General features: G+C 40.7%; 1 protein-coding gene across 2 annotated transcripts in view; it reads left to right on the forward strand.

Annotated features, from left to right (window-relative positions):
* The window catches only part of LOC116050203 (receptor tyrosine-protein kinase erbB-4-like), a 406,202-nt gene that overhangs the window by 188,525 nt on the left and 190,017 nt on the right, over positions 1–27,660 (forward strand). For both annotated transcript variants that reach the window (XM_031300194.2, XM_031300196.2), the window contains exon 2: positions 19,245–19,396. In XM_031300194.2, the coding sequence (XP_031156054.1) occupies positions 19,245–19,396 (152 nt within the window). The remainder of the gene's footprint in view (positions 1–19,244; positions 19,397–27,660) is intronic.

Raw genomic sequence — 27,660 nt, forward strand, 5'->3', positions numbered from 1 at the left:
GCAAGATTTTCTTTTCCTTTTCTTCTGCATGAGGGAAACGCATTGTTCATCCACTAATTGCAGCAGGGCTCCGTCTAATATTTTTTTGACATTCAAGTATGACAAATGTGGTGAACAACATTCAAATTAAAAACATAATAGAAAGTACAGATCATTTCAAGGTTAAACTTGATTAAGGCCTTTATCTAGCTATTTTCTTGGTGGAAAAAATTAAGCATTTGCCTTCTTATGCAAGAGGATGTGACATCTCACAAATGTGTTGGTGCAGACTGTGAAATGGCTTCCTACCGGCTTCAAACATGTTCTATTTCATAAATTTAAGTTACTTAAACTTAAGTTAAATTCCAGGGTTTCTTTGCCTAGGCAGAACTGAAGGGGTGTGCATAAGACTGACATGACACCTTCATAATTATGGCATGACACCTGTCATGGAAATGAAGAAATCTTTTTGAATGTTCATGACTGAATTATGACACTTTTAATTGTTTTTAATTAATTTGTCTTTTAATGCAAAGTTAGCACTGTTTGAGATTTTAGCGAAAAGCAATGTTAGCCTAAAGCTAACTTTATCTGTCCAAAACTCTTAATCAACCTCGGTGCTGCATTTACTGTTGCCAAACTGGTCTTATAACTTTTATGACATCTTAAATCCAAATTTTTTCACTTTACTTGAGGTTAAAGGAACCTATTCATGACACAATTGTAATGGTCTCATGACAGCCAATGTAAAAACCAACCATTTAATGACAGTTAAATGTAATAGATAGATAGATAGATAGATAGATAGGTTTTTATTAAATGAACACATCAAGCAAAATAGTTTCTTAAAGTTTGATAATTAGGCCTGCCGTGTTTTGTTGTCTAGGTTAATGTCAAGTTGTCATAACAAAGATATTGGAGGTTATATTGTATTGATTGTCATAACACAGAGATGGTTGTCTTCGTTAAAGTCAAGTTGTCATCACACAAACATCTCAAACAATGCTAACTTTGAATTAAAAGTGTCATAATTTACCAAATGAGACTTAATGAAAACAGCCATGAACATTCAAAAAGACTCCTTCATGTTCGTGACAGGTGTCATGTCATGATTATGACGGTGTCATGTCAGTCTTATGCACACCCCTTCAAATAAAGTGTTAACGCACGTTCATATTACTCAATAATCATCTGTTGATCTGATTTGAAATATTACCACCCGGATCAACTCCTATGGCTAATTACAGATAATACAGCTATTACTGTTAACAGATGGTTTTGACAAATCCTAGTTCTGGTTTAATCCTGTCGCAATTGATTGGGTTCTGAATAGTATTTAAGGTTGCAGTCATTTTTATCTGTACGATTTCAATTTCATTATATTTTCTGTCCTGATGCTACACAGCCTGCAAGCTCTCTCCTGCCAGGTGAGCTTAACATTTTCTTGCAAAGAAATTTACTGGGATAAACAATTAATAGCAACCCACTGGGCAAAAAGCTCACACACACAGAAACACACAGTATGCTTGCACACACATTTACAATAAACACAGAAACACACACATTCATCCATTTCTACCTTCCACCTGTGGAAAGCACCATGTCCACAAGCCTGCTGAGAAATCATTTCCCGGGCAAGCGAGCGAAGCAATTCCGTTGCAGCGAGGAGGAAAAAAAGGCTTTTTTTTTAATGGGGAAAAATGGGAGGCAGGGGAAGAGTTAGCAGTAGCAGCCAGGATAATTGATGGCAACTGTTTGGGTACAAGATTAAGATTCATGGGTAGGACCACACATGGGGGCTGGAAACCGGAATGCGCTGGAGGCATGAAGGATATGAGGCAACACTTTGACTGGCCTGCTGGCTTAATTGATAGAGTGTCGTCCCAGATGCAGTGTAAAAAAGAAAAACTATCAGAAAGGATTTCACTCTAACACCTGGGCCTGAATTAAGATGCTAGAGAAAGAGAAAGTGAGAGATGGGGAAATGGTGGAAGCCCAGAGACGAGTGAAGCAGGTTTGCACTTGGAAGGTCAGTGGTTCCTATTCTCAGACTTGCTGGAAAAATACTTGTGAGGAAAGGATGGGAGTTACACTCCCCCACTCCTCAACAACTACCTTTGAGGAGCCTTTCAGCAGTGTGCTTAACACATGACTGCCCCTGTGGAGCTGCTCAGTGGCCAACAGTAAAATATATATGTGAATGTGACTGTGTAACTAATACAGTAATTTGTGTTTAAACAACATTTCACCTTTTTACATGGTGAATAACTATCAGCCCCTTCTTAAGTCACCTTTTGATGCTTTATGAAGACAGATAGCTCCAAAGGGGACAGCGATAATATAACTAATACTTTATATTATAAGGCGCCTTTCTAGCAGCAATTTGCAGGTTCACACTTTGTAAATAATAATAATATTACAGTGCTAATGGTTGAGAATATAAATAAAGTTGTGCACTAAATCTGAAATGAAAAAGATCAAAATTGAAGGGAGATGGAAAATTGGGGTCAAAACTGTAATTTTATGTAAGGAAACAAAGATAAAGTCAGATGTTCAGGTTGTGCATGTAATAATATAACATCAATGAGTCTGTACAGTATAAATTTCATTGTCGTTTCTGTAACGTGAAAGCACTGGCTTCTAGGTTGAACACTGCATTTTACATTCATGATTATTTTTTTCTGCACAAAGTAATATTGCTTTATTAAATAAAGGAATAGGAATAGGAAGAACTTGCTTTTTTAAAAGTCAAAAAAATTATTCCTTTAAAGTCAGACACTTTGTACAATCAACTATCCCCTCTGGCCTCCTCCAGAAGAGGTTTTGGCCACTATGCTTCTGAGAGATAACAGCTTTTTACACCACCATAAGTGGTCACTTTTCAGGAAAATGTTAGTTTCGCATTGGCAGACCTTTCTCTACAGTGTCTGGCTACACCACAGATGCATTCTGGGAATGCTCTAGGTTGTTTGCGTTTCTTTAAACCAATCACAATTGTTTTAGGTGGTGCTAAGGCTCTGCAAAATGGTCTCAGGAAGGAGCTTGTTTTGTGGAACATTTGCACCCAGAAAAAGAAACATTAAATGAACTGTTCACACAATAAAGTAACGTGAGCTATTTAAATTAGCTAGATACATGGTTAAACGTAATTTGCGCTTACCATTCTATGGTATGTGTACATCGTCCATAGCAATCCTCACCAGTCAATCCTAAAACGTCCCAGTTAGATAGTAAATGCAATAAACGTATTCTTTGTAAATCTTTAGAATCATTCCCCAAAAGAACCAAGCAGGCCTGCCTTGTTGTGTTTGTTGTTGTGTTTCCTATGCATAGGTTCTACTTGGGTAGCCCGTCCAGTTAGATTGAGACCCACCCACGTAGATAAAATCTGAATTACAATGTTTTTCACAATCCGTTATATAATTTTATAGCTAACAGACCAGCGGCCTCCAGCCCCTCCCCCCTTGTAAAGTTGCGCGTGCGTGACACAACGTCAACAATTCACTTCGACGCGTTTCACTTCAGAAACAGCTAGCAGCTTGGCTAAGAGGCTAGCAGTAGCATGCTGCTTGTGGTGTTGTGACTTGCTGTGGGATTAACTGTACTATTAAACTGTGGAAACGCTGCGGCCACAATGCTGTGAAAGTGCTCCGAACGTCATTTATCAGAGTCTGGTTGTTACCCCTCTCCGCGGTAGTCCGCTCCACACAAGCTGATCTTTATAATAAAGTTAACTGGCGCTAACCGCTTACGGGACTTAACCGCTAACCGGAGCTAACTGGTGCTAACTGGTGGTAACCAAGCTTGTTCCCGTTCTCTCTGTCTCTGTGTCCGTACCCATTAACTGTATGGACTCAAGCCTTAGTGTAATATGATTTAACAGGAGTTAGGAGTGGACATGCGCACAGTGTTGAGATTTATAATAACGTGTGTGTGTGTGTGTGTGTGTGTGTGTGTGTGTGTGTGTGTATATATATATATATATATATATATATATATATATATATAGAGAGAGAGAGAGAGAGAGAGAGAGAGAGAGAGAGAGAGGGGAAAATAAGTATTATTTTTATTTTCTCAGTAAAGATATTTCTGATGGGGCTATTGACATGAAATTTTCACCAGATGTCAGTAAGATATCAAAACAAATAAGTCCATAAATTAAGTTGTGTGTAATAAAGTGAAATGACACAGGGAAAACACAGCTAAAATGTATTTAATACTTAGTAGAAAAGCCTTTGTTGGTAATGACAGCTTCAAGACGCCTACTGTATGAAGAAACTAGTCGCATACATTGCTCAGCTGTGATTTTTGCCCATTCTTCCACACAAACTGTCTTCAAATCTTGAAGGTTCCGGGGGTATCTTCTATGAACGTCTTCTTTCCAGAGGTTTTCAATTGGATTCAAGTCAGGTGATTGACTGGGCCATTCTAACAGGTTGATTTTCTTTCTCTGAAACCAATTGAGAGCTTCGTTGGCTGTGTGTTTGGGATCGTCTTGCTGAAATATCCATCCTCGTTTCATCTTCAGCATCCTGCTGGATGGCAGCAGATTCTTATCAAGAATGTCACGGTACATTTCTCCATTCATCCTTCCTTCAATTATATGAAGTCTGCCAGTGCCAGATGCTGAAAATCAGTCCCATGATGCTCCCACCTCCAGACTTCACTGTTGGTATGGTGTTTTTAGGGTGATGTGCAGTGCCATTTCTTCATTTTTTAACACCTCACTGGAGACATGTCACGTGCCAGCCTGCTTCAAGACCTCAACCATAATCCCTGTCCCCAAGAAGCCAAGGACCACAGGACTTAATGACTTCAGACCCGTCGCCCTGACCTCTGTGGTTATGAAGTTCTTTGAGCGCCTTGTGCTTTCACACCTCAAAGACCTCACCGACCCCCTCCTGGACCCCCTGCAGTTTGCCTACAGAGCCAATAGGTCTGTAGACGATGCAGTCAACCTGGCCCTCCACTACATCCTCCAGCACCTGGACTCCGCAGGAACCTACGCCAGGATCCTGTTTGTGGACTTCAGCTCTGCCTTCAATACCATCATCCCGGCTCTGCTTCAGCAGAAACTCTCCCAGCTTGGTGTGCCTGACTCCACCTGCAGGTGGATCACTGACTTCCTGTCTGACAGGAAGCAGCATGTGAAGCTGGGGAAACACGTCTCCGACTCACAGACCATCAGCACCGGATCCCCCCAGGGCTGCGTTCTTTCTCCTCTGCTCTTCTCCCTGTACACCAACAGCTGCACCTCCAGTCACCAGTCCGTCAAGCTTCTGAAGTTTGCGGACGACACCTCCCTCATCGGACTCATCTCTGATGGAGACGAGTCCGCCTACAGGTGGGAGGCTGACCACCTGGTGACCTGGTGCAAGCAAAACAATCTAGAGCTCAACGCTCTAAAGACAGTGGAGATGGTTGTGGACTTCAGAAAGAACCCAGCCCCACCTGCCCCCATCACCCTCTGTGGCTCCACAATTGACACTGTGGAGTCTTTCCGCTTCCTGGGAACTACCATCTCCCAGGACCTCAAGTGGGAGCTGAACATCAGCTCCCTCGTCAAGAAAGCACAACAGAGGATGTACTTCCTGCGGCAGCTGAAGAAATTCAACCTGCCAAAGACAATGATGGTGCACTTTTACACAGCCATCATTGAGTCCATCCTCACATCCTCCATCACCATCTGGTACGCTGCTGCCACTGCCAAGGACAAGGGCAGGCTGCAGCGTGTCATTCGGTCAGCTGAGAAGGTGATTGGCTGCAATCTGCCGCCGCTCCAGGACCTATACGCCACCAGGACTCTGAAGCGTGCTGGAAAGATTGTGGCTGACCCCTCCCACCCCGGACACAAGCTCTTTGAGCCACTCCCCTCTGGCAGGAGGATGAGGTCCATTAGGACCAAAACCTCACGCCACATAAACAGTTTTTTCCCCTCCGCCACTAGCCTTTTAAACAAGGCTCGGAATCCATCCTGACTCTCTCCACACCCCACCTCTGGCTCCTCATGCCACTGTACCTACTCTGCTGTAGCGTCCCTTTTCACTACTGTTTAACTTATTTTACTATTTATTTAAATTTATTTTATCGTTATTAATACGTACTGTGTGTATATGTTTATACTTATATTGTTTATATCTTTTTATCCTTCTTATATTTGTATGTGTGACATGCTCCAACAACACCATGACAAATTCCTCGTATGTGCAACGTACTTGGCAATAAAGCCCTTTCTGATTCTGATTCTGATTCTGATTCTCCAAACATGGTGTATGCTATGAGAGAGTTCAATTTTGGTCTCATCTGACCAGATTATATTCTCCCAGTATGTCATTGGCTTGTCCAGATGTTGTACAGCAAAGTTTAAGCGAGCTTCCACATGCCTTTTCTTGAGCAGCGGTGTCTTGCGTGGTGTGCGTGTATAGAGGTCATGGCGGTTGAGTGCATTACTAATTGTTTTCTTTGAAACAACTGTACCTGCTTCTTCCAGGTCTTTCTGAAGATCTCTGCGAGTGGTCCTTGGTTCTTCGACAACTCTTCTAAGTATTCTATGGACTCCTCTGTCAGAAATCTTGCGAGGAGCACCTGGCCGTGGCCGGTTAATGATGAAATTATGTACTTTCCACTTCCGGATAATGGCCCCAACAGTGCTCACTGGAACTTTCAGAAGTTTAGATATTCGTCTGTAACCAATGCTATCCGTATGTTTTTCTACAATAAGCTTGCGAAGGTCTTGGCACAGCTCTTTGCTTTTACTCATCATAAAATGCTTCTTGAGTGACACCTTGGAAATGAAAAATCTTTTTATAGGCTATCAATTAGGACTGATCCATCTGATATTAATTTGCACTAATAGGTGGCAGGATTGCTTCCTAAATATGGACAGATTTCAGCTGGTTTATTGGCTTCACGTGCCTTTTTACACCCCTTTTTCTTCATGTGTTCAATATTTATTCCCATTATTATTCCACTTTATTAAACATAACTTTTGTCATGGACATACATGTTTTGATTTCTTTGTATGTGTGGATTAAGTGGGTTGTTATTGACATCTGGTGAAAATTTCATTCCAATAGCCCCATCGGAAATATATTTACTGGGAAAAATGTTTTTCCCGCTGTATGTATATGTATGTGTTCCAGGAAGCACATTCTCGTCTCCCTCCTTCATTTTACAGTCCAATGGTGGCTAGTACGGCTCCGGGTCAAACGTTAATATAGAATAGATTAATCTGCGTTATTTTTTTTAACGCGTTATTTTGACAGCCCTAATATATATATATATATATATATTAGGGCTGTCAAAATAACACTTGACATTATATATATATAATTATATATATAATGTCAAAATAAAATATATATAATATATATATATATATATATATATATATATATATATATATATATGGAATTTTGACAATGGCAACACAGAGCGGAAGGAGAGGGACATCCGGCGCGTGAGGCAATTATCCTGGAAATGTATTTTCATTGATTCAGACTAGAAAAATTTAAACATGGATCTTTATAAGCATTTGGACACAGGGCTAATGCTTACATTTTTATACTTAGTGTGTGTTTGTGTCTGACTGTGTATGTGTTTGGTATTTTGTTCTTCTTTTGTTAGATGTAAGGCACAGACAGGTATTGTTTTGTTCTAGTGTCCCATGGTTTATGCGGACGTCTTTGTGAGTTTAAATCATAATAAACCAAATTTGATCTCTAAATAGCTGCATTGTTTGTGTGTGTGTTTTACTGATTGCCCCCTGAGGTCCTGTCAAGTTCGTCAGCATGTTGCTGGAAACAGAATAGCTCATAGCCACCGCACAGACGCACATGCACCAAGTATTCTCTCTCTTTAACACACCCAGTGTTTCCCACAGGTTGAGAATTTACTTGTGGTGGTGGGTGGGATGCCTACCGCGGGTCTGAGCTTGTCACCGTCATCACCGCAAAAAAACATTGGCCTGCACATGTGTGCACGTTGTGGCTAATGACATGGATTCATTGATTCTGACATGGATTGTGTAGGTTTAAGCCGATGTTTTTTGGGGCTAACACCATTCACTTTACCGACAGTATTGACAATAGATAAAGCCACCGTGTCTTGAGAAGCTCTAGCTTGTTGTTTTATTGTTCACTTTTAACTCACTTTATATCAACTTTGCTATCTCTTTTTCCTCTCGCTTTTCCTCACATCGGCACTCATACACTACTTTCCGTTACCGCTCGCTCTCCTTGCGCGACCACACGGGCACTGACGTCACTCACTTAAGGCACCCTGCCATTCTCGCTCTAACTTACGCTACTCTCTTAAAGGGGTTACGGTATACCACTCTACCGAGGGAATTTCTTGCTTTTCAACCGCGGTAAGAAAAAATCCATACTGTCCTAGCCCTACAGTTAATCCCACGACAAGACCACCAGCAGCAAGTTACTACTATCTATAGCCTCTGAGCCTGAAGTGAAGAGTTGATGCTGTCATGCATGCGGAGCGCGACTTCATGGGGGGGAGGGGCTGGAGGCCACTGGTCTTTGTGCGCTGTAAAAAATACATGTGATGTTATCTACCTGGGCGGGTCTCAATCTACCTGGGCGGTGTGCCCAAGTAGAACCTATGTATGGGAAACACACACACACACACACACACACACACACACACACACACATACACACACACACACACACACGTGCACACTCATACACTAATTTAGGATGTGACCTGTTCCTTTGATCCCATTGCTCAGCCTATCTACCTTCTCTCTTTAGCAGACTACTGGGATATGAACCACCTCAGGGGTTTACCGTTTCTACTATTAGCATATAAAGAGCATACATTCAATTCCACCTTGTGTTAGCAAGGAGCCTCTGAGACTGCAAGAGCAAAGGCAAAACCTCCATGCGAAATGTTAAAACATGTCTGTGATTGGAGAGGCTCTGTCTGAAGCTCAAGGAAAGTCATATGGTTCTGCCATTAAAAATACAGTAATCACATGCATGGCCTCGAATGCACATGTGCAGATAGGTACACACACTCTCACACACACACACACACACACACACACACACACACACACACACACACACACACACACACACACCTGCATACACAAACAGGTTTGGTAATATGGAAGAGTCCAACTGCAAATCTTTTGTAGGGAGTAACTTTTTGACACATGCTGTGTGACTTGACGTGATCCTCTATTGTCTTCACACTGACCTGCTAAAGTCGTAATTAACCAAACAAAAAGCCAGACCTTGAAAAGCTTACTGTATTTAGATTGAATGTAGTACTGTATAATTGATTAATATAGGCATTAAGAAACATGCTGGCAAAACCATAACTGAGCGTACTTGATTAATGTTCTGAAACTAAAAATAAGTACATTCTAGAAACTTAATTATTAAGGGAAATGAAGTCCAACCATATTTAGTAAAGATAATCCAAAGTATAATCTACAAGTAACCCTGTTCTACCAGTTATCTTACTGTGTTCACACTGAGCAACACTACCAAAGTCAGCTGTGAGGTTCTTGCTGTAGTTGGCTGAGCTGTAAGAGCCCTCTATCTTGGGAAGTCTAAGTGAAAGAAGCTAGCATCTCAAACTTAATCAGGGACCCTTCCTGGCATGGTACTTAATCAACATACTTTTGCATTAAAATTTCAGTAGTAGGGAATACAGGAGCCTGATAAGAGGGTCAACAATTCCTCTCCGCTCAACAAGCTGAACTTGTCATACGGCTGCTTTTTGAGAGCCATGATCTGCCCATCATAGAGGAGGTTACAGACTATATAATTATCCACCTCACTCACACTAAAATCAAGCTCTAAAACCACATAGTATTTGTAGGCATATTTTAAAGCATTGGCCGGATCCACTCTAGCCGGTCCTTCATTGCCTGCTTCAATCTTTGTTGGAGCAGCAGTCGATTACTCCACCTACAGACAATCTTCAACCACTTCCTGGTAATGACTGCTCTGGAGAAAATGATCAAGGTGCTTTTGGTGCTATTTAGTTTTCAAATGCATCATGAATTACATGCATCCTTTTTAGCATCTCACTTCACCTGCTTCATTTTGCCCTCCACTGGTTGTAACGTACTTGGTATAATTGGAGGGGTTGGTGGGGTATTAGCAGCTGGTGGTCATGCGCTTATGCTCTGGGACATATGTCCTAACTTAATTATTTAGATACAAAAACATGCTACCACATGCAATATAGACATATAACATAGCCATTTGAGATTCTCCACCCTTCCTCTTCTCATCAACACAGCCCAACAGTTAAACCCGCTTTCTGTTCCACTGTCTTCACTGCCACTATCATTTAGATTTATTCAAAAACCTAGTGTGGGGAAACTTAAGGTGAACTGGCTTCATCAGACTCACTCCACAATATCGTGTTGTTGACTCTTATTTTCATACTGTATTCCAATGACTATTAACATGCTTGTGTATATTTGTCACATTTTGTAAACTTGCATAGCTTCTGTTGTTGTTGTTGTATATGTACCCTGCTGTATATTTAGCCAGCAGTTTGAATACAGTGAGCATTTGATGAAATACAACATGTACCAGAAAATACAACATTTTAAACCCTTAGTACAACAATTTCATCAGGGTTTCCTCAGTACATAACAGAGAGAAGTCTTCCAGCTAATCCCAGATGAACCTAATTTTAGTGGCAGTAAATTGAAAACAGTTGGAAACGAGGCATCAGCATCACAAACACTATACTTGACATTCAATTTGACGTGTGGCGCTAATGAATAAAACGTCCGTCTGACGTACAACCACATTGCGCAATCTAAAATTATTTTATGAATGAAATAGACAAATTACATACCTGAGGGCCAAATCGGGGTGGGTTTTGAATCATTTAAAATCCCTTAATTGTCTCCATCTGTTGATAGCCCGACCGTGTTATTGCCCGTCGTCTTTCACTTTCCCTTTCCCTTTTAGCTTTTAGTTGTTCTTCGTTTAATTTCCTTCTTTTCTGTGATGGCCCGGCCCCAGTATCAGCCGTAACTACAGCAGATAACTTGTAAAATAACATTAAAATATAATTAGGCCTATATAAAGAAATCTCCTGCTTCCATTTACCTGGCTCAAAAGGCTGCACACGCTAACACACCCAGGCTTTCCGGTGTTTCAAAGAAATATGTGACCCATCATAATGTGTTACTGTAGCGCCGTCTACCTCATTCTGCGACTGCGCGGGAAAAATCGAACCCGGGCAGAGGCTTTACTAAAAACTATATAAAAATAGTGTTCTTTTCACTGGTGGTCTTGTTTGCTGTTACAGGTCATTTAAGACCATTGTATGACAAATGACAGAGCTTCAGAAACATTTAAAAGTTACAGTTGTGTTCAGAATAATAGCAGTGTTTAAAAAAAGTGAATAATGTTCAAAATCCTTAGAATAGCTTTTAATTCCATAATATCAATGCATTGGGAACAATGCACATTCAATTCCAAATCAAAACATGACCAAAATTGATCAAGTTTGTTTTATACCTTTACAGAAAGTGAAGAAAAACTGTTCAAAAAATAGCAGTATTTGCATTTTTCTTTACAAACTCAAACATTTACTGTATGAACTGAAAAATGCCTCAAGGGTTTGCTTTACTTTGAATCACTGCACTAATATTTAGTTGCATAACCATTATTTCTGAGAACTGCTTCACATCTGTGTTGCATGGAGTCGCCCAACTTCTGGCACTTGTGAACAGGTATTCCAGCCCAGGACGATTGAACTACATTCCACAATTCCTCTGCATTACTGGGTTTTGCCTCAGAAACAGCATTTTTGATGTCAACCCACACGTTTTCTATGGGATTGAGGTCTGGGGATTGGGCTGACCACTCCATAACATCAATCTTGTTCATCTGGAACCAAGACTTTGCTCGCTTACTGGTGTGTTTTGGGTCATTGTCTTGTTGAAAGACCCATTTCAAAGGCATTTCCTCTTCAGCATAAGGCAACATGACCTCTTCAAGTATTTTGATGTATTGAAACTGATATATATATAATATAAATGATCCACCATGCTTTACTGTCTTCACAGTGTACTGTGGATTGAATTCAGTGCATGGGGGTCGTTGGACAAACGGTCTGCGGCCCCTAGACCCAAAAAGAACAATTTTGCTCTCATCAGTGCGCCATTTCTCCTTTGGCCAGTCAATGTGTCCTTTGGCAAATTTCAACCTATTCACTACATGTCTTTTTTTCAGCAGTGGGACTTTGCGGGGGCTTCTAGCTGATAGCTTTGCTTCACATAGCCTTCTTCTGATCTTAACAGTACTCACAGGTAACTTTAAGTCTTCTTTGATTTTCCTGGAGCTGATCATTGGTTGAGCCTTAGCCATTTTGGCTATTCTTCGATCCATTCGAATGGTAGTTAACCATTTTTTCCCCACGTCGTTCAGGCTTTGGATGCCATTTCAAGGCATTTGAAATCATTTTGGCTGAGCACTGCACTTCTTTATATGTTTTCCCCTCTCCAATCAACTTTTTAATCAAAGTCCGCTGTTCCTCAGAGCAATGTCTGGAACGACCCATTTTGCTGAGTATTTCAGTGTGAAATGCACTATAACCAGCATGCACAACATTTGCTTCCTTCCTACCTTAAATATGGGCCATAATTGACACCTCACTAATTGAACACAACACTGCTATTATTTTGAACATGCCCCTTTCAATTACAGATTCAATTACACAGAATGAGCAGCATGCATGTCATGACTGTTGGGTCTGTTGGTTTTCTATGACTCTACAACACTTACTAGTAAATTATTTGCCATGTAGAAATATCACTTCTACCAAAAAAATTGATTTATGAGGTTGGACTGCTATTATTTTAAACACAACTGTACATATAGTCACTTTAACCACTGGTTGCATGGCAACTCACAAAACAATCCTAAAAAATAAAGGGAAAAAGCATCAAACATCAGACTGGTTGACTGGTTTAAAATGTTTAGACAAAGATTACTACATACCTATAAGTGCAATCCCAGCTTCTCACACCATTATCTATGTTTCTCCCTTATAATTCCTTCTACATGTTAAGTGCAAAGAAACGTGATTGCACAGAAAAAAACAAATTAAGTTACTGAACTGGAGGGCATGAGGAGTCACAGGTGAATTTTCAAAAAGATTGTTTTTGAAATGAAAAAACTATTGACAAAAAACGCAATGTAGTTCTAGGCCCATAGAAGGGGTCAACTAGAATCAGGCTATAATAACTTATAGCCTAATAACTTAAACTGAATAAAACTGTACAGACTAAACTGACCTTACAAACTGAACACAAAGGGGAACATATACAATGGCTGATCAGACGATTTTTTTTTTAAACAAAGGGGTTACACAAAGACAAACACTACCATCTAAACTGCAAATTAAACAAAACCAGACAATTAGTATAAATACATTTTCAAATAACCTAAACAAAAGCAGTAGTTTACTTTAAATAAATAACCAATATCCCTAAACTAGAAATCCCAATACCCCCATGATGTGGTGGGTGTCGAGTTATTTGATAAATAACGAGCGTGATTCACTGTTATCTAGCGCAACCTCTTTATTGTGTAGCAGCATTCAACGGCACGTTTTACGTTTCTCCCGTGTGTCACTCTCTAAATTGTCCCCCCCATACACAACTCCCGTTAAAAGATTCCAACCCATATAACATGCAGTAATACCACAGTGGGTACATTCTGACTTGTCACTTCCTGTATTTAAAAGCTTTGTTTAAGGGGCCGCATCTTTTGCTCTGGCCTGCCTAGATGTCTCTCCAGCAAGAGCAACCACCAGCAGCACCCTCAGCACTGGTAACACAAATAAAAAGAAATTAGAATGATTTAAGGCAAAGTTATCTATAGACAAAATAAAGTGTGGCTATTTAGAAGATAACTGAATGTGTGCACTACAAATAGAAACTAATGTACTGCCAACAATACTAAAACATGATATGTATGAAACAAAAGCTATGTGTTATCGTCATTTATCTGTTTGCTGATGTAGGTGCAATGTGCATGAGGTCAAAAGGTCACACTCAATGAGAAGAAAATTAACTTCTAAGTGTAAACTATAAAGAAAACTATGGTGTGTGCAGGATGGTAACTGACATTTAAATCAGCTGTGTGGCGCACACATAACTCAGACATTTGATTTTAACATAGACTACTTAACTACTTAGACTACTAATACTTTTGCATCTATATAATCTCACATACCTAACAACCATATAGAATTCAAATCAGGCTTCAGTGGATTTACCCCAAAACCTTGTTAATCTAAAATCAATTCAAGCTGAATTATAAACTGTTTTCTGCAAAGTAATTCAGCCTGGTCAATACTCTAAATACGCCCAAACTGAGGGTCATACGTGCACATTTGAAGACACACTCTCACACACATTTATACTGGTCAGTGTAGGGCCTAGACTCACTGTCAGCAGCGTATTTAGTCAAGGAGAAGCAGCTGGAGGAGTTAGGTAATGAGGTGAGTGTCAGTGTCAGCCAATCACTCCACTTTGACTTGGATGGATTTTCCTTGTCTGGAGACAAGCTTAAATTCTACAGGCATATAGAGAGCAAGGTGGTGAGAGACAATAAATAGATAGGGTGCAGCTTTCATACTTATTAAGCATTGGACTGACTGGTTCTCCAGGTTTCCCCACAAAAATAAATGTGTTGGATGACTCCCTGGACCACTGAAGTACTTTCTCAAATAAATAAATAAAAAAATACATTCATAAAAAGTTCCATCCTCAGGTTTTCCACAACAATCTGAGACATTTTCTTCAAACTTCAAACCAAACATTTTAAATACACAGTGTTACACGGCTGTCTCAATTACTCCTTCAATAGCAACGGTAACCATAAACGACAACGTCAGTAAACAAACACACACAGACATAGCGTATTATCAGTCGCCCGATTACTGTTTGCATGCTTCCACTGAAAACCTCCACTCCCTCTATCTGCCTGCAACACCAGGCTTTCTCATTTACAGCTACAGTATCATTGAGCACTCGGCCACACCAAACATATGACAGAGAGAGTGATTGAGAGTTTAAATAGCTATTATAGACTGATAAAAAGTACTTCTACATAAAAACAATGTGTGTGTGTAATGTACTGTAGTTTAATACAGGGATGTAATGGAAAGTAAAAACAAGTTTACTCACTTTTATGCATATATTTACAGTACATGGGTTAGTAGTATACAGTACAATACAGTAACAGTCAAATAAACACATGGCACTGTTGTGTTTTTGGCTTCTTGACAGTTAAGTTAAGATGGATTATTACTCTCACTCTCTTTTTAGCTCTATTTTGGCATCTGCCAACTTCTAAGGAAAGTAGCTAGGTATTAACTTGCTACGGTAAATGTTTGACTTTCTTTACCCACCAGTGACTTGTCTAGGCTGTCTGCTGTTTGGGGCCGGGCAGGTAGCGCCTGTTTATCGGAGTTTGTTTGCTGAAAATGGCAGCCTGCTTCATGAAAAAGAGTTAATGAGGGACTGAACAGTACGGTAAATGCACTGATCAGACTGGAAGCAAAGGGTGCACACTCTGGCAGCTGCAGGCTATCCTCTGTGGATAATTCCCACAAGGTGTTGGGGCTGTGTGCACGAGCAAAGGGATGAATGCTAAATTATGGTAGACCATATGGAGACAGCGACAGCATTGTTGGTAGGTGACCAGAGCTCAGAGGGCATTGAGAGGTTAGCATTACTGGACCGTGCTGTCATCACGAACACTCATCTAGTTTTTGTTTCTGATGCTTATTAAGCCACTCAGCAGATGGACAATAATCTGTGCCATGATTACCATCAGAAGCAGTGGCTTGTAACTCATACTTAGCCAGAAAAGCTCATCTGGGGGACATTCAGGGACAAAGGACAGCTCTGACCTCAGATGTGGCACTATATATTTTCAGTGATAGAAAATTTAGTATTTGTGTCCTGTGCAAGGCAGTGTTTAAGTGCAACTTCTATAAGGTCCTGTTTATTCAAAGCACATTAGCCAAGCTCAACTATTGACAGTGTTTACTTATGGAAGTGACATTTGCAACTTTATTTAATTCAGTCAGTTACTGGCTATCGGAATGACATTTTGCTGGCTTCCCTAGCAGGGGCCTGTAATCCTCAGAGACTCGCCAGCTTTATAGGCATTCAATAATCGCACAAGGCACTATTGATGAAGTTACTGGGCAAGGAGCAGATACCACAGCAGTGCAGTGCCTACGTAATCCTGATGAGGGTATTTATGAAAAGAAAATGGATGAAAATGCGGCTCAGGGGCAATTCAGTCTCATTTCAGTCTTTTTTTGTTTTTATGTAAAGACCTCACTGTTTGCATTCCCTCTGTAGCTGACAGACACTGTGATTGTGTCAGAGACAGTGATTGATACATTCTGGTCTTGTCTGGTGGTTGTCTGTTGGAGACACATGGGGGCTGCATGGAAGCCATTTAAAACCAGCTACAACACATCTGTCCCTCAAAGTTTGTGACTGATTTATGAGAGAAAGATAGATGGATAGAGAGGGAAACTCATTCCTTTTTCATAGCAAATGGCGAGAAGTCTGGCTTTTCAAAGTTACTGAAAAGCGTCAAACTTACAAGGACACCACTTCTATCTATCTATCTATCTATCTATCGATCTATCGATCTATCTAATTACCTTGTCCCTTTTGATAGTTGGTGCCTACGAACGCGGTTCATTATGTGCTTTTGCTTTTTCTGTACTCCATATGTTTGTCATTATTTAAAAAGTAATGAGAGGATAAACAAGGCTACTCACAAGCTCACTGTCTATGTCGAAGCATTGCAGACAAAAAAAAACAACTAAATTATCTTTTAGACCATATAAATTGAGCCAGATATGCATTTCCACCCATCGGCTCATAATCTTCTAATTAATTACACATATTGGAAAATCCTGAATTATTATGATTCATTGCCTTAATCCATCACTTCTGAGATGAAATACCCTGCAAACAAATTAAATCAATTTGCTCACATGGGCAAATAGGGTATACTTTATATATGGAACAGCGACATTGAATCCCATTGGCATTCTCTGCTTTAAGTGTGCTGGGGAGGGAAATCCATCAAACAGATAAGATGGATTCGTTTTTATAGAACAGCCGTAAGTTTTAAACAGTATGAAGATTCATCTGTTCATGCAGTCTATTCCTGCATCATAGGCAGTATTTTAAACAGTCTCTGTGTCTTATAGCATGTCCTCCTGGGGTAGGCAGGCCGCACCAATATGAAGAGCAGAGACTGTGTTTTATACAACCTTTACTTTGATATACAGACTCAGATGTAACATATTGAGCATGGAGACAAATTGATTCGATCATGCGGTGAGTAGTTGGTGGGGGTGGGGTGCATCCTTAGGTCTATTATTTAGGGCCTGCCCACGTTCCTGCACACACATGCAGAGATATCACAAATGCGATCAACAAGCTTTGCAGTTAACCTGCAACAGTTCACGCTTCCTATTTCCCCACCCTGCTCAGCACAGATGGTTTTGTTGCGGTTCATTTGACAGTCAGCGCCATTTTAGGCTCATGCTGAGCTATAGGATTTCATAGTGTTTCATTAGAAATCACTAATGGAGAAAAACAACCATATAGACTTCACATAGCTCCAGACAGATTTCAAAAGTCAGCAGGCTTACTGAAGGCATGCTTGAGGGAGCAAATGAGTATATATAATATATAAAAAAAGTATATTTCACCTGACATCACATGCCACAATGCCCCTTTCCTCTGATCTCAGCGTCCTGCCCCAAGGGTGCAATAACAGTTTATTATACCTATCCTCACTTTATGATCGCCCCCCCCCTCCCCCCCGCCAATACCCTCCATCCCGCTTCCCTCAAGCCCACGCTAACTGTTATTGAAAACACCCAGGTCTGCCATATATCATTCCTGAGCAGCACATTATGCTATGTGCAACCTAGCTAATCACCACCAGCTCGTAAGGGTATTGTCCAGGTCACATCGGAATAGTTGCACTTACCTAATATCTGCTTAGATGTGGAAGTGCTTAAAACACAATCCCATTTGTCTTTACAACCTGCGTTGCCTTGAGGCAAAATCCTCTTTCCCACATACGTATCCGTGGTGTAATGATGGGGAGTAAATACGTTTTGAAAGATTTTGCCAAAGTGGTGTGGCGAAAAAGGGTAAATTAGTTTATTGCTAGCCAAGAGGGTAGAGCACAATGATTCAGGTTGAATTGAGGGGGATGTATGGTATAAAGAAGGAAAGCACAGCATGGTGTATAGTAGCATGTGTAAGGGATTTTGGATTAAAATGCAAAGCGTCAGTTAAGATCTTTCAGGGTGGAGGTGTTCAGAGAGAGAGGTAACAGCTCATGGGTGACAGTGTGACAAGACTCAGGGAAGGACCTGTCACCCCTCCGTCACACTGATGGCTCCTCTGTCATCAAGTGGGTGCAAGTGGAAGAAACCACACCGCCATGGCAATGCAAATGAAAGTAATTTATAATGCTTCAAAAGAACGGATATCAGGGTCCATATCTTTAAGGTGGCCTCAATTCAGCAGCTTTTTCTTTTTTTTACAAAATGGGCCTTAGATTAAAACAGCGATGGCACGTAATGCTGTCAGTGTGTTTTTCAATGAAGGCGTCAACAGAATCTCGATAAGCAACCGCTGCAAAAGTTGCAGGAGGTTGTTGGTTGATTGTTGTTTTGGTTTGTGCACAAAGCTGTCTGATTCCACCCAGACTATGGGATTCACGTGCTTTTTGTTTTTAGTCGGTGTTTATATATTCATATATGTGTTTTTATGCTACAGTGGGCAGCAACAGCTGATTGGGCAGATGGCCCATGTCGTCACGAAGGGGGGGGGGGGGGGGGGGTCAAGGTGTGTGATGGGTGAAAATGGGTTTGTATAATTACTTGTCAAATGAGCAGCCCAGATAGCCGCTAAAGAGCTTTCATGTGCCCCGAGGGGTGATGTGAGGTGTGGTTGGGGTGCAGTGAGGTCCAGTGACTTCCTAGTCTTACATGACCGGCCAGCTGAGCAGGTGCTGCAGCTCACTGTCCATTGGGCTCATGTTTACACCACATTGTCTCTGAATGATTATTGTACCACAAGTTTGGCACACAAAAACGCAAACTAACTTCTTTGTATATGAAATCTCTGTTCCCATACTGTAGGTGCTTTCTTTTTTATCTCGTAGCTGTATTAACACTTTCTCATTCCTCTGTCTTAGTATGTGCTGGTACAGAGAACAAGCTGAGCACCCTGTCGGACCTGGAGCAGCAGTACCGCACCCTGAGGAAATACTACGAGAACTGTGAAGTCGTAATGGGCAACCTTGAGATCACAAGCATCGACCGCAGTCGGGACCTCACCTTCCTCAGAGTAAGGACTAAACAAAATTATACAGTAAACTGGTTGTGAATTTTACATATATGCCCACAATTCTTAACTGACAACTAACCATAGGAGGTTAAATGTGCTTGATTTATTTAAAAAACGTTAGTGACATGTTGTTAGTTAAATAAGATGTATCTTGACCCAGATATCACGGTCAGGCTGGTGATTGGATGGGGCTACAGTCACTTACGGTCTCAGCTTGCACAAATAGATGCAACGTTGTCCCTCCTGGCTTGGTGTGCATAAAGTAGACAGAATATACATATATTTGGATTGGAAAAAACATCCAAACATGCACATCTTGCATCGTTTGTACAAGTAATTGTCCAAATCTGAGTAAAAAGTTCAGAATGTGAACTTTTTAATCACCCTTTTTTCATTTGACCTTGTTGCCCAGAGAATGCCCTGTGCCCAGATCCTTTTCAACCACTCAGCACTCAGATTAGTATATAATACAAAGCCAATGATAAGCAGCAAGGAATGTTGTTCTAATCGCGGGTAATCAGACTTCCTCTCTTTTCAGAGTGTCAAACTGATTGTACGCTCGCACCATTGTGATCTGAGGCATAGCATAATCAAAGTCCAAATAACATGATCTGGCTAATCTTCTTTCTGATTAAACGTGATTCACAGACAGAGAAGGAAAAGTGCTATTGCAGTGAACATGAATACACGTTCGGAAAATCTTCAGATATTTAAGAGCTTTTATTTTTTAAATGATATTTTTCCCAAGCTATGCATGGGAGCCAACTGATACACACTGTCAAAGAAAAGTACAGGTATGACACATGGTAACAGATTTTAGCAATATCTATAGGCAACAGTAATGTTGTCTGATGCTGAGGAAGTACATGTTGTTTGGGTGAGGGAGCTGAGGTACCTACATGAATGCTTCCATTTAGTTTTGATGGACACATGCATGCATACACAAACAGGGTGGGCGGGTAATGACAGGCCCCAGCCCTTTAGGGGCCAGAGCAGTAATAGTGTGGTAATGAGAGGTCAGAAGGAAGCAAGGGAAGTTACTATTACTGAGAAAAACAAACTGCCTGTTTTTTTGGTGAAGTCAGCTGCTACTGTTGACCTCTGTTGGTCTTCCACTTCTCAAGAACATCACCCTAGACCAGGGGTCGGGAACCTTTTTGACTAAGAGAGCCATGAAAGCAAAAAATTTGGAAATTTATTTCAGTGAGAGCCATATAATATATTTTAAAAGTGAATTCAACTAAATGTCAGTATAATAAGCCTCTGAATTTATTCTTTTGAATGGTGAATGGTTTTCCGTTCCTCACTATTGCTAAAGAACCAGCAAAGCTAGCCGAATTATAGTCACCTTGCCGGGTCCATACGCGGAGTTGCTGCTGGCTAGCTTGCACCCTGCTCAGAAGCTCTTGGCACGCTTTCTTTCTGCTGTCTCCCGCAGGGTATTTTGATGCAAAGGTAGCGTGGCGCGTGTCGAAGTGCCGCTTTACATTCGACCGTTTCAACGATGTAATTTTGTCATTGCAAATTAGACACACCGCAGAACCCGCTCTCTCCACAAAGGCGAATTCTTCGGTCCATTCGTCCTGAAATGTACGATACTCGTGTCTTTTTTTCTTTTCGCCATCTTCTTCGTCGAAGGGTTAGCTTTGAGCTAATGACCGAGCAGACGCAGTCTCAGACTGATTCAAAAGGGGGCGTTTACCTGTTTTACCCAGCAACGGCAAACGTAGGCCAGTATCATCCAATTAAAATAATGGACAATTGCTCCTGCAGCCCTGAACAGGACATGCGCAGTGAAAAATCGATGGATGGATTAAAACAAGTGAGAATATTTTGTTTTATCTGCGAGCCATATGCAATCATCAAAAGAGCCACATCTGGCTCGCGAGCCATAGGTTCCCGACCCCTGCCCTAGACCATTCAGGCTGCAGGGCGGCGGGGCTCCCTTGGTGTTACGCTTAAGTGCTGACTGCATTCATCGCCTGGTATTGCTGTGCGAATGAACTGGGCTTCAGATGCTTTGCAGAGAAGCCAGTCCTTCAACAAGGCAAGCTGGGGGTTTTCATATTTTTCTCCTTACAACGATGATGGGAAGTTAATATGGCAAAATAGTATGTTTACATCAGGTACAAGTAATTGGGTAGCTCAACTTCTCTTGTGTAATCAGTTTGAATGGACCAAAAAAAATGAAGACTGACCACAGCAGCAAATCAAAACAGAATCATTAAGTGTTCTGCATTGTGCAGAGCAATACTGACAACACCCCCTGCGATGCAAAACAAAACAAAGATGATATTAAGAAACAGGCAGCAATGGATGGTAAAGTGCTACCATTAGACCCCAGCAGAGGTAATAGGCCCCACTGACTCAGATGAAAAAAGATGGTAAGGGGAGGGAGAGATGCAGTTCAAGACCAATTGTGATTGTAGTTAAACTACACATAACCAATTTGTATTTTAAAACAACATTCACACTCCCTCCTTTTACAATGTCACATCTGTACAAGCTGGTATTACAAAACAGCAGTAGCCAGGTTGAAGTTATGGTGCTTTTGACTACAATGCCCTCTTTACCTGTGTACTTCTACATTACACCGCTACTCATTTACAAAACGACTCCCTGTGGCGCCAACTTGCCAGGTTCTCCACCTTTCCATGGTTGGCAATTAACATGGGTTAATTGAAGATGCTAATTAGGAACACAGGGTGCCAAACAGCAAGGGAGCAAGAGGGCAGGGTGCAGTGTGTATTTTTAGGGAATATTATTATTATGATAAAACACATTAATAACACGGTTCCCCAGGGAGGGGAAAACTTCACCTTGAGGTAGAGAAGAAGGGAGGAAGTGAAGAAAGAACGATTGTGCAGCAGCTTACCATACCACCTGTCTCTGGGAGGTGATTGAAACTGATGCCTGTGCATTGGCTCTTTCTTTTCAAGATAGCCAAGAGATTGATGGCTGCCTCCCAAAGCCCCTCAAACAGCTTTAGCAGTAAATAGAGTCCATCTTCCAAACTGCCTCCACGACAGATGAATCAACGCTCGCACTGTGATTAACTGCATTTCAGCACTGAGGCTTTCTCCCCACTCACATATGCACATTCAAACCAACAGCACAACAGTGAGCTTTAACCACACACAGTGTTTACATCGTTTAAATCATTCCTAAATCCATATTCTCATTCCTTTAAATCTTTCTCTCATATCAAAAGCAGAACATACATTTGCATACTGAATGCGTGCATATTAAGAAGATAAGAAATAATGTCCAAATGTGATATTTTCGTTTTGTGAATGGGAAACAGGGGAAAGCAAACTTTGACTTCTTTCTTTTCCCTCATGTCACTTTCTTGCGTGTGCTCATGAACTGATCTGTGATCATGAAATATGAATTTGTCTCTCTCCTCCCCTCTTCCCAGTCCCAGTAGGAACCTACAGTCACCCAGTCAGATTGGATTGTTTGTCTTGCCATTGCAACCATTAGTAAACTTGTCATTTTTCCGCCCAATATTAATGCAGTGATCAGATTACTAAGCAGCCCAGCACCAATTCACTGACTCCCCTCCTGTAGCTGCTAATAAATTATGGAATTATCATTTACAAATGGGAACATTTCATATTTTCCACAGGCCTTGTGTTATTTGTCTAAGAAAAGAGTAGAGAAAATGTAAATGAAGCTTAAGGATCTGGACAAAAATCATTGTATATTTAGATCTTGTGTTACAGACCTTTTAAGATAAGAACACCTCCTTCACAACCTCCTTACTTTTCCTCGTGTCTTGTTCTTTCTTACAACATATTACACATGACATATTTTCACTTGCTTTATTTGAATTTTTTTATTTTTCAAAAAAGTATTTCCTTACAAAGTAATGATCTAGAAACTAATATAGATATCTTTCTATATATTGCAGTCCAATATAACACAACCACAAATTAAAGACATGCAAGACATATCCTTAAAATGTACCATTGGAATGAGGCTGCATGATTATGTTATCTTTAAACTTTCTTTGTTTTATTAGGATGGCCCATGCCTTAACGCTTACTGTATGTACTAAAAGGGGGCTTAAATGCAATGATGGTGTTGGTCTGTTAATGTGACCTTCAATGACATTTATGTGACGTGTTCACATGACCCTACACCTGTTTAAAAACGTGTCAGCTCTTGCAGCAATACATACCAGATGGAGAACTATGTGAGTGCACCAGTGAGCAGGAATAACAGAGACTAAAGGGTGACTAGAAATGAAAGATGTCTGGTTACTTGCGTTAGCAAGTTTTTTCAAGCTCAAAGGTTATTATCTACATGCGAATAAAACTGCTCAATCTGTCTTATATAGTATATTTCTATGGTACGGCTCTTAGAAAGAGGAAATGTAGGCAGTAGGAGTGTCCTCCTTTTCCATTTATTCAGTCCCAGTTGTCTTGACCCTGCTTTGCTTGAGTGAAAGGGCCTATACAAATATTTTAAAATGAGCGTTTAGGGCCAAGGGAAAGCTAGAGTGCAGTAGGTCTGACCTGAGTTGTTTTTCTATGCTGTAATGTTACCATTCACCTTAGAGGCCATGATTACATGTTTTGTTCTCCTGCACAAACACAGAACACACTTGCTAGTAGAGGGAGTGAGTGCCAACACAGACATATTATGTAACAAGGTTTACAGCAAGTTCATCAGTGTTTGCAAGCTGAAGGTTATGCAAAGGAGGACATGTTGATGGAAAAAACCTACTGGATAAAAAAAAAAAAAATTGCTTAGCCCCAAAACTGCAGGAAATAAACTGCAACAGTCGATGAGCCTAACTGCATCACTATAAGTTTATAGCTCACTTGGTAAAGTATAGTCTTGCCAAAGGAGGTGGACTAACCATCTGGGTCTGTGGACAACAACCATCTGAAGACCCTTCTGTGGAATGACCAGCTGACACGTGTTGGCTGTGTGTGTGTGTGTGTGTGTGTGTGTGTGTGTGTGTGTGTGTGTGTGTGTGTGTGTGGCAGCGTCATACATTCATGACAAATCATCAGTCCATCTTACTTCCTTCACTTAACTGTAAGCTGAGCTCACAAAGAAAGATGATTTCTGCTTGTCTGAGGACTGATTTCTACTTCATCAATTGGGACTTACTGTAAAAACAAACCAGGCGCGTAAGCGTCACGTATAGTCGCGTAGCCCAGTTACTTTTATTGTGGTGCCCAATCTGTCCATTCATACCGGGCGCAGAACACCCTCGTCAGCCCGCACGCTGCAGAGATCGTTTCGGCGTCTCCACTATTTCTTGCGCGAGATGCGAGCGAATGTGTCAAGCCAGGCATGTGACTGGCACGTAGAAATACGCATCCGGCATGAATGGCCAGTCACGTATCTACGCTACGCGGGCAGCCCTCGGGTGCCTGTCAGAACAATATCAGTTACATTTTATGTGTGCAGATGTTATTAGAGCTGCTCGATTATGGAAAAAATATCATGATAATCATGATTATTTTGGTCAATATTGAAATCACAATTATTTCAAACGATTACTTATTGACTTTTGGAAAGATGTTGCAATTATTGAACTTAAAAAAAAACAGTGAAAACACCTAGACCTGTGAAATTCCCTTAATACTTTTCCCGTTTGAATTTCTTTTTCATTAAAATTTTGATTAATTGCACAGTCCTAGATGTTATAAAAGAAAAATACAAGTTATGATTATGACAGAGGCTTATTGTAAAGTGTTAGAGACCATTAAAGCAACACCATTAAAATACAAATGCAGTAGTATACATGATAAATCAGCAACATATCAGCAACATATAGTGTGTCAAACACTGTTGGGTGTACAGTATTATATCAAGTATATTTTTGATGTTGTGCCATCAAGTGTAAATTGATTGCGTAATATTGTTGGATGTTTCTACACCTCATTATACATTGATTATTTAAATATTTTTTAATAAAGTCCTGTTGCTGTGCATGAATGAAAGAACGATATAAAGGAAATTAATTACTATTGCTACTGCCATCTATTCCATTACCACATTATGAGTCATTCATATGCAGTTTACTGTAAGCCTAACAATACATATAAAATTGCCTTCACAAGCTATTTCCCACAGCATTTGAAAGCAGCACTATTCCTGCACTCCATCCCTGTCTTCTGACATCTTTCTTCATACTTCTTCTTGACTGGCATATTTGTCCCCCAGGCACCATTGGGGCCCTCCCCAGCTTCCTTATTGTTGGTGCACTGTTAGATGAGTGCAGATTACGTTGGCCCCCTGCTCCTCAGCAAACTCCTTCAATATTAATGAAGACTGATGAAGTGCCAGGGAGCCTCTGTCTTTCAGCCCCGACCTAGATTGGATTGACAATTGCAATTAGCGTCCCCGCAAGTTCATTTCCATCACTTTAATTTGACATGAAGAAGGACAATGTGGGGTGGGAAGTGAGACCGTTGAGAGAAAGAAATCCTGAGGAGAAAGGTTATAGAGGGAGAATGGGGTGAGTTTGACCAGGAACTAGTTTGAAAGCTAGACAGCAGAGAGGAGGAGCACACTTTAGCGGACAGGAAATGTAAGAGTCCCTAGAAATATTTTCCCCACCGATATTTGAAGTGATTTTCTGCAGCTTACTTTTTACATTTCTTCCATCTTCCTTTTCTGTCATGTGCAGTGGCAGCCAGAGGGAAGTCTTAGTCAAATCTACCAGAAGGCCTTTAAGTCAGGTTGTGATCTTCACTGTGTGGTTTCTACTGCCACGTATGAAGCTCAGTCTATGTTTTCAGTGTTTTCCTAAATATCAGTATTTCAGTGCCCACGTTTCTTTTCCCACCTGCAACAGTCACCAAATGGATTGCTTGTCAGTGCGTGTGTGAGAGAGAAAAAGAGTGTGTGAGATACAGGGACAGCAGCACCTGGAAATTAATGATTCCCCATCCTTTTGCAGGAAAAAGAAGCAAATGGGTGATAGGCAGAGGTTGATGATGTGTCATGTTTGTGTGTGCAGGCGTATACTGTATGTGTGTATTGTGTTATTGCAACTGAGAGGAAATGTGACATAACTCTTTGCCATAGTGACATTCATTTTAAACCTACCCTTGCAGAAATTGACTGAAGCAAGTGTGTGTGTGTGTGTGTGTGTGTGTGTGTGTGTGTGTGTGTGTGTGTGTGTGTGTGTGTGTGTGTGTGTGTGTGTGTGTGTGTGTGTGTGTGTGTGTGTGTGTGTGATCATAGGCAGCGTTGAAACCTGCCTCCTTGTTTGACTGACAGATACATTTTCTTGCACCCCTTCCCACTGTTTGTCAGCCCATATAATTTTCTTCCCCTGTCTTTTGGAAATGATCTGGGCTGATAGGGCAATGGCATGAGAATAACAGAAATGCCTGCCAGCCCTCAAATGAGCAAATACACACTTAACCATTTCTGTTGACCTGTAGCCCTGTGGAGGGCAATAAGAGGAAAATCAGCAAAATAGACACATATACCCGACAGCTGTGCTGACCTGTTTAATAAAGAAACTTACTGTAAAATATGTACTGGATCACAGAGAGCAGAAAACTGCTGCTGCACTAATCTACATGTGTTTAAACTCTTAAGCTTATTATTACACGTTTGCCACTACTGTAGTGCGAGACATTTTCTCAATCTGCAAGACCTTTTTTCAGTAATTATGAGGAGGTAATGTTTGTGATGTTAAGTTATAATTAAGAGATATGAATGTCATAATAAAGTGTCTAGCAAATACATTTGAGGTTCAACATTCTTGAAATTACATTTGTAAAGCCTTTTCCCTTCAACATTTTATTTAATTTCACAAAATGTGCCTGAGCATTCCATACCCAGTGTTTGCAATATCATGTGGCAGCACAATCATCTAAATATATGTTGTCAAAAATATCTGCCTGCTTTTAGTGTCTCCGCTATTAAGCATCATTGCAAGATGGCTGCTCTCAAAAGAAATACGCAATTGAACTTGAATAGCCTCACACCAAAACCTGCCTGACATCTGTTTTCATCAAGTCTTATCTATTTTATCAAGTCTTCAAATCTAAGATATATATATATATTAGGGGTGAAATGGTACATGTATTCGAATTGAACCGAAATGGTACGGGCGTCTCGGTTCGCTACATGAATTTACACGGAGAATACACGGTATAAAAATAAATAAAACTTGCGTGCAAATTAATTAATGTAATGCGGAACGACTGTTAGATACGCGTTTCTTTAGGGACACCTAAAGCAGCCCCCCCCTTAGCTCTGAAGCTCCCGAGCTCCGCCTACAA

The sequence above is a fragment of the Sander lucioperca genome, chromosome 8, assembly GCF_008315115.2.
Source record: "Sander lucioperca isolate FBNREF2018 chromosome 8, SLUC_FBN_1.2, whole genome shotgun sequence".
Taxonomy (NCBI): domain Eukaryota; kingdom Metazoa; phylum Chordata; class Actinopteri; order Perciformes; family Percidae; genus Sander; species Sander lucioperca.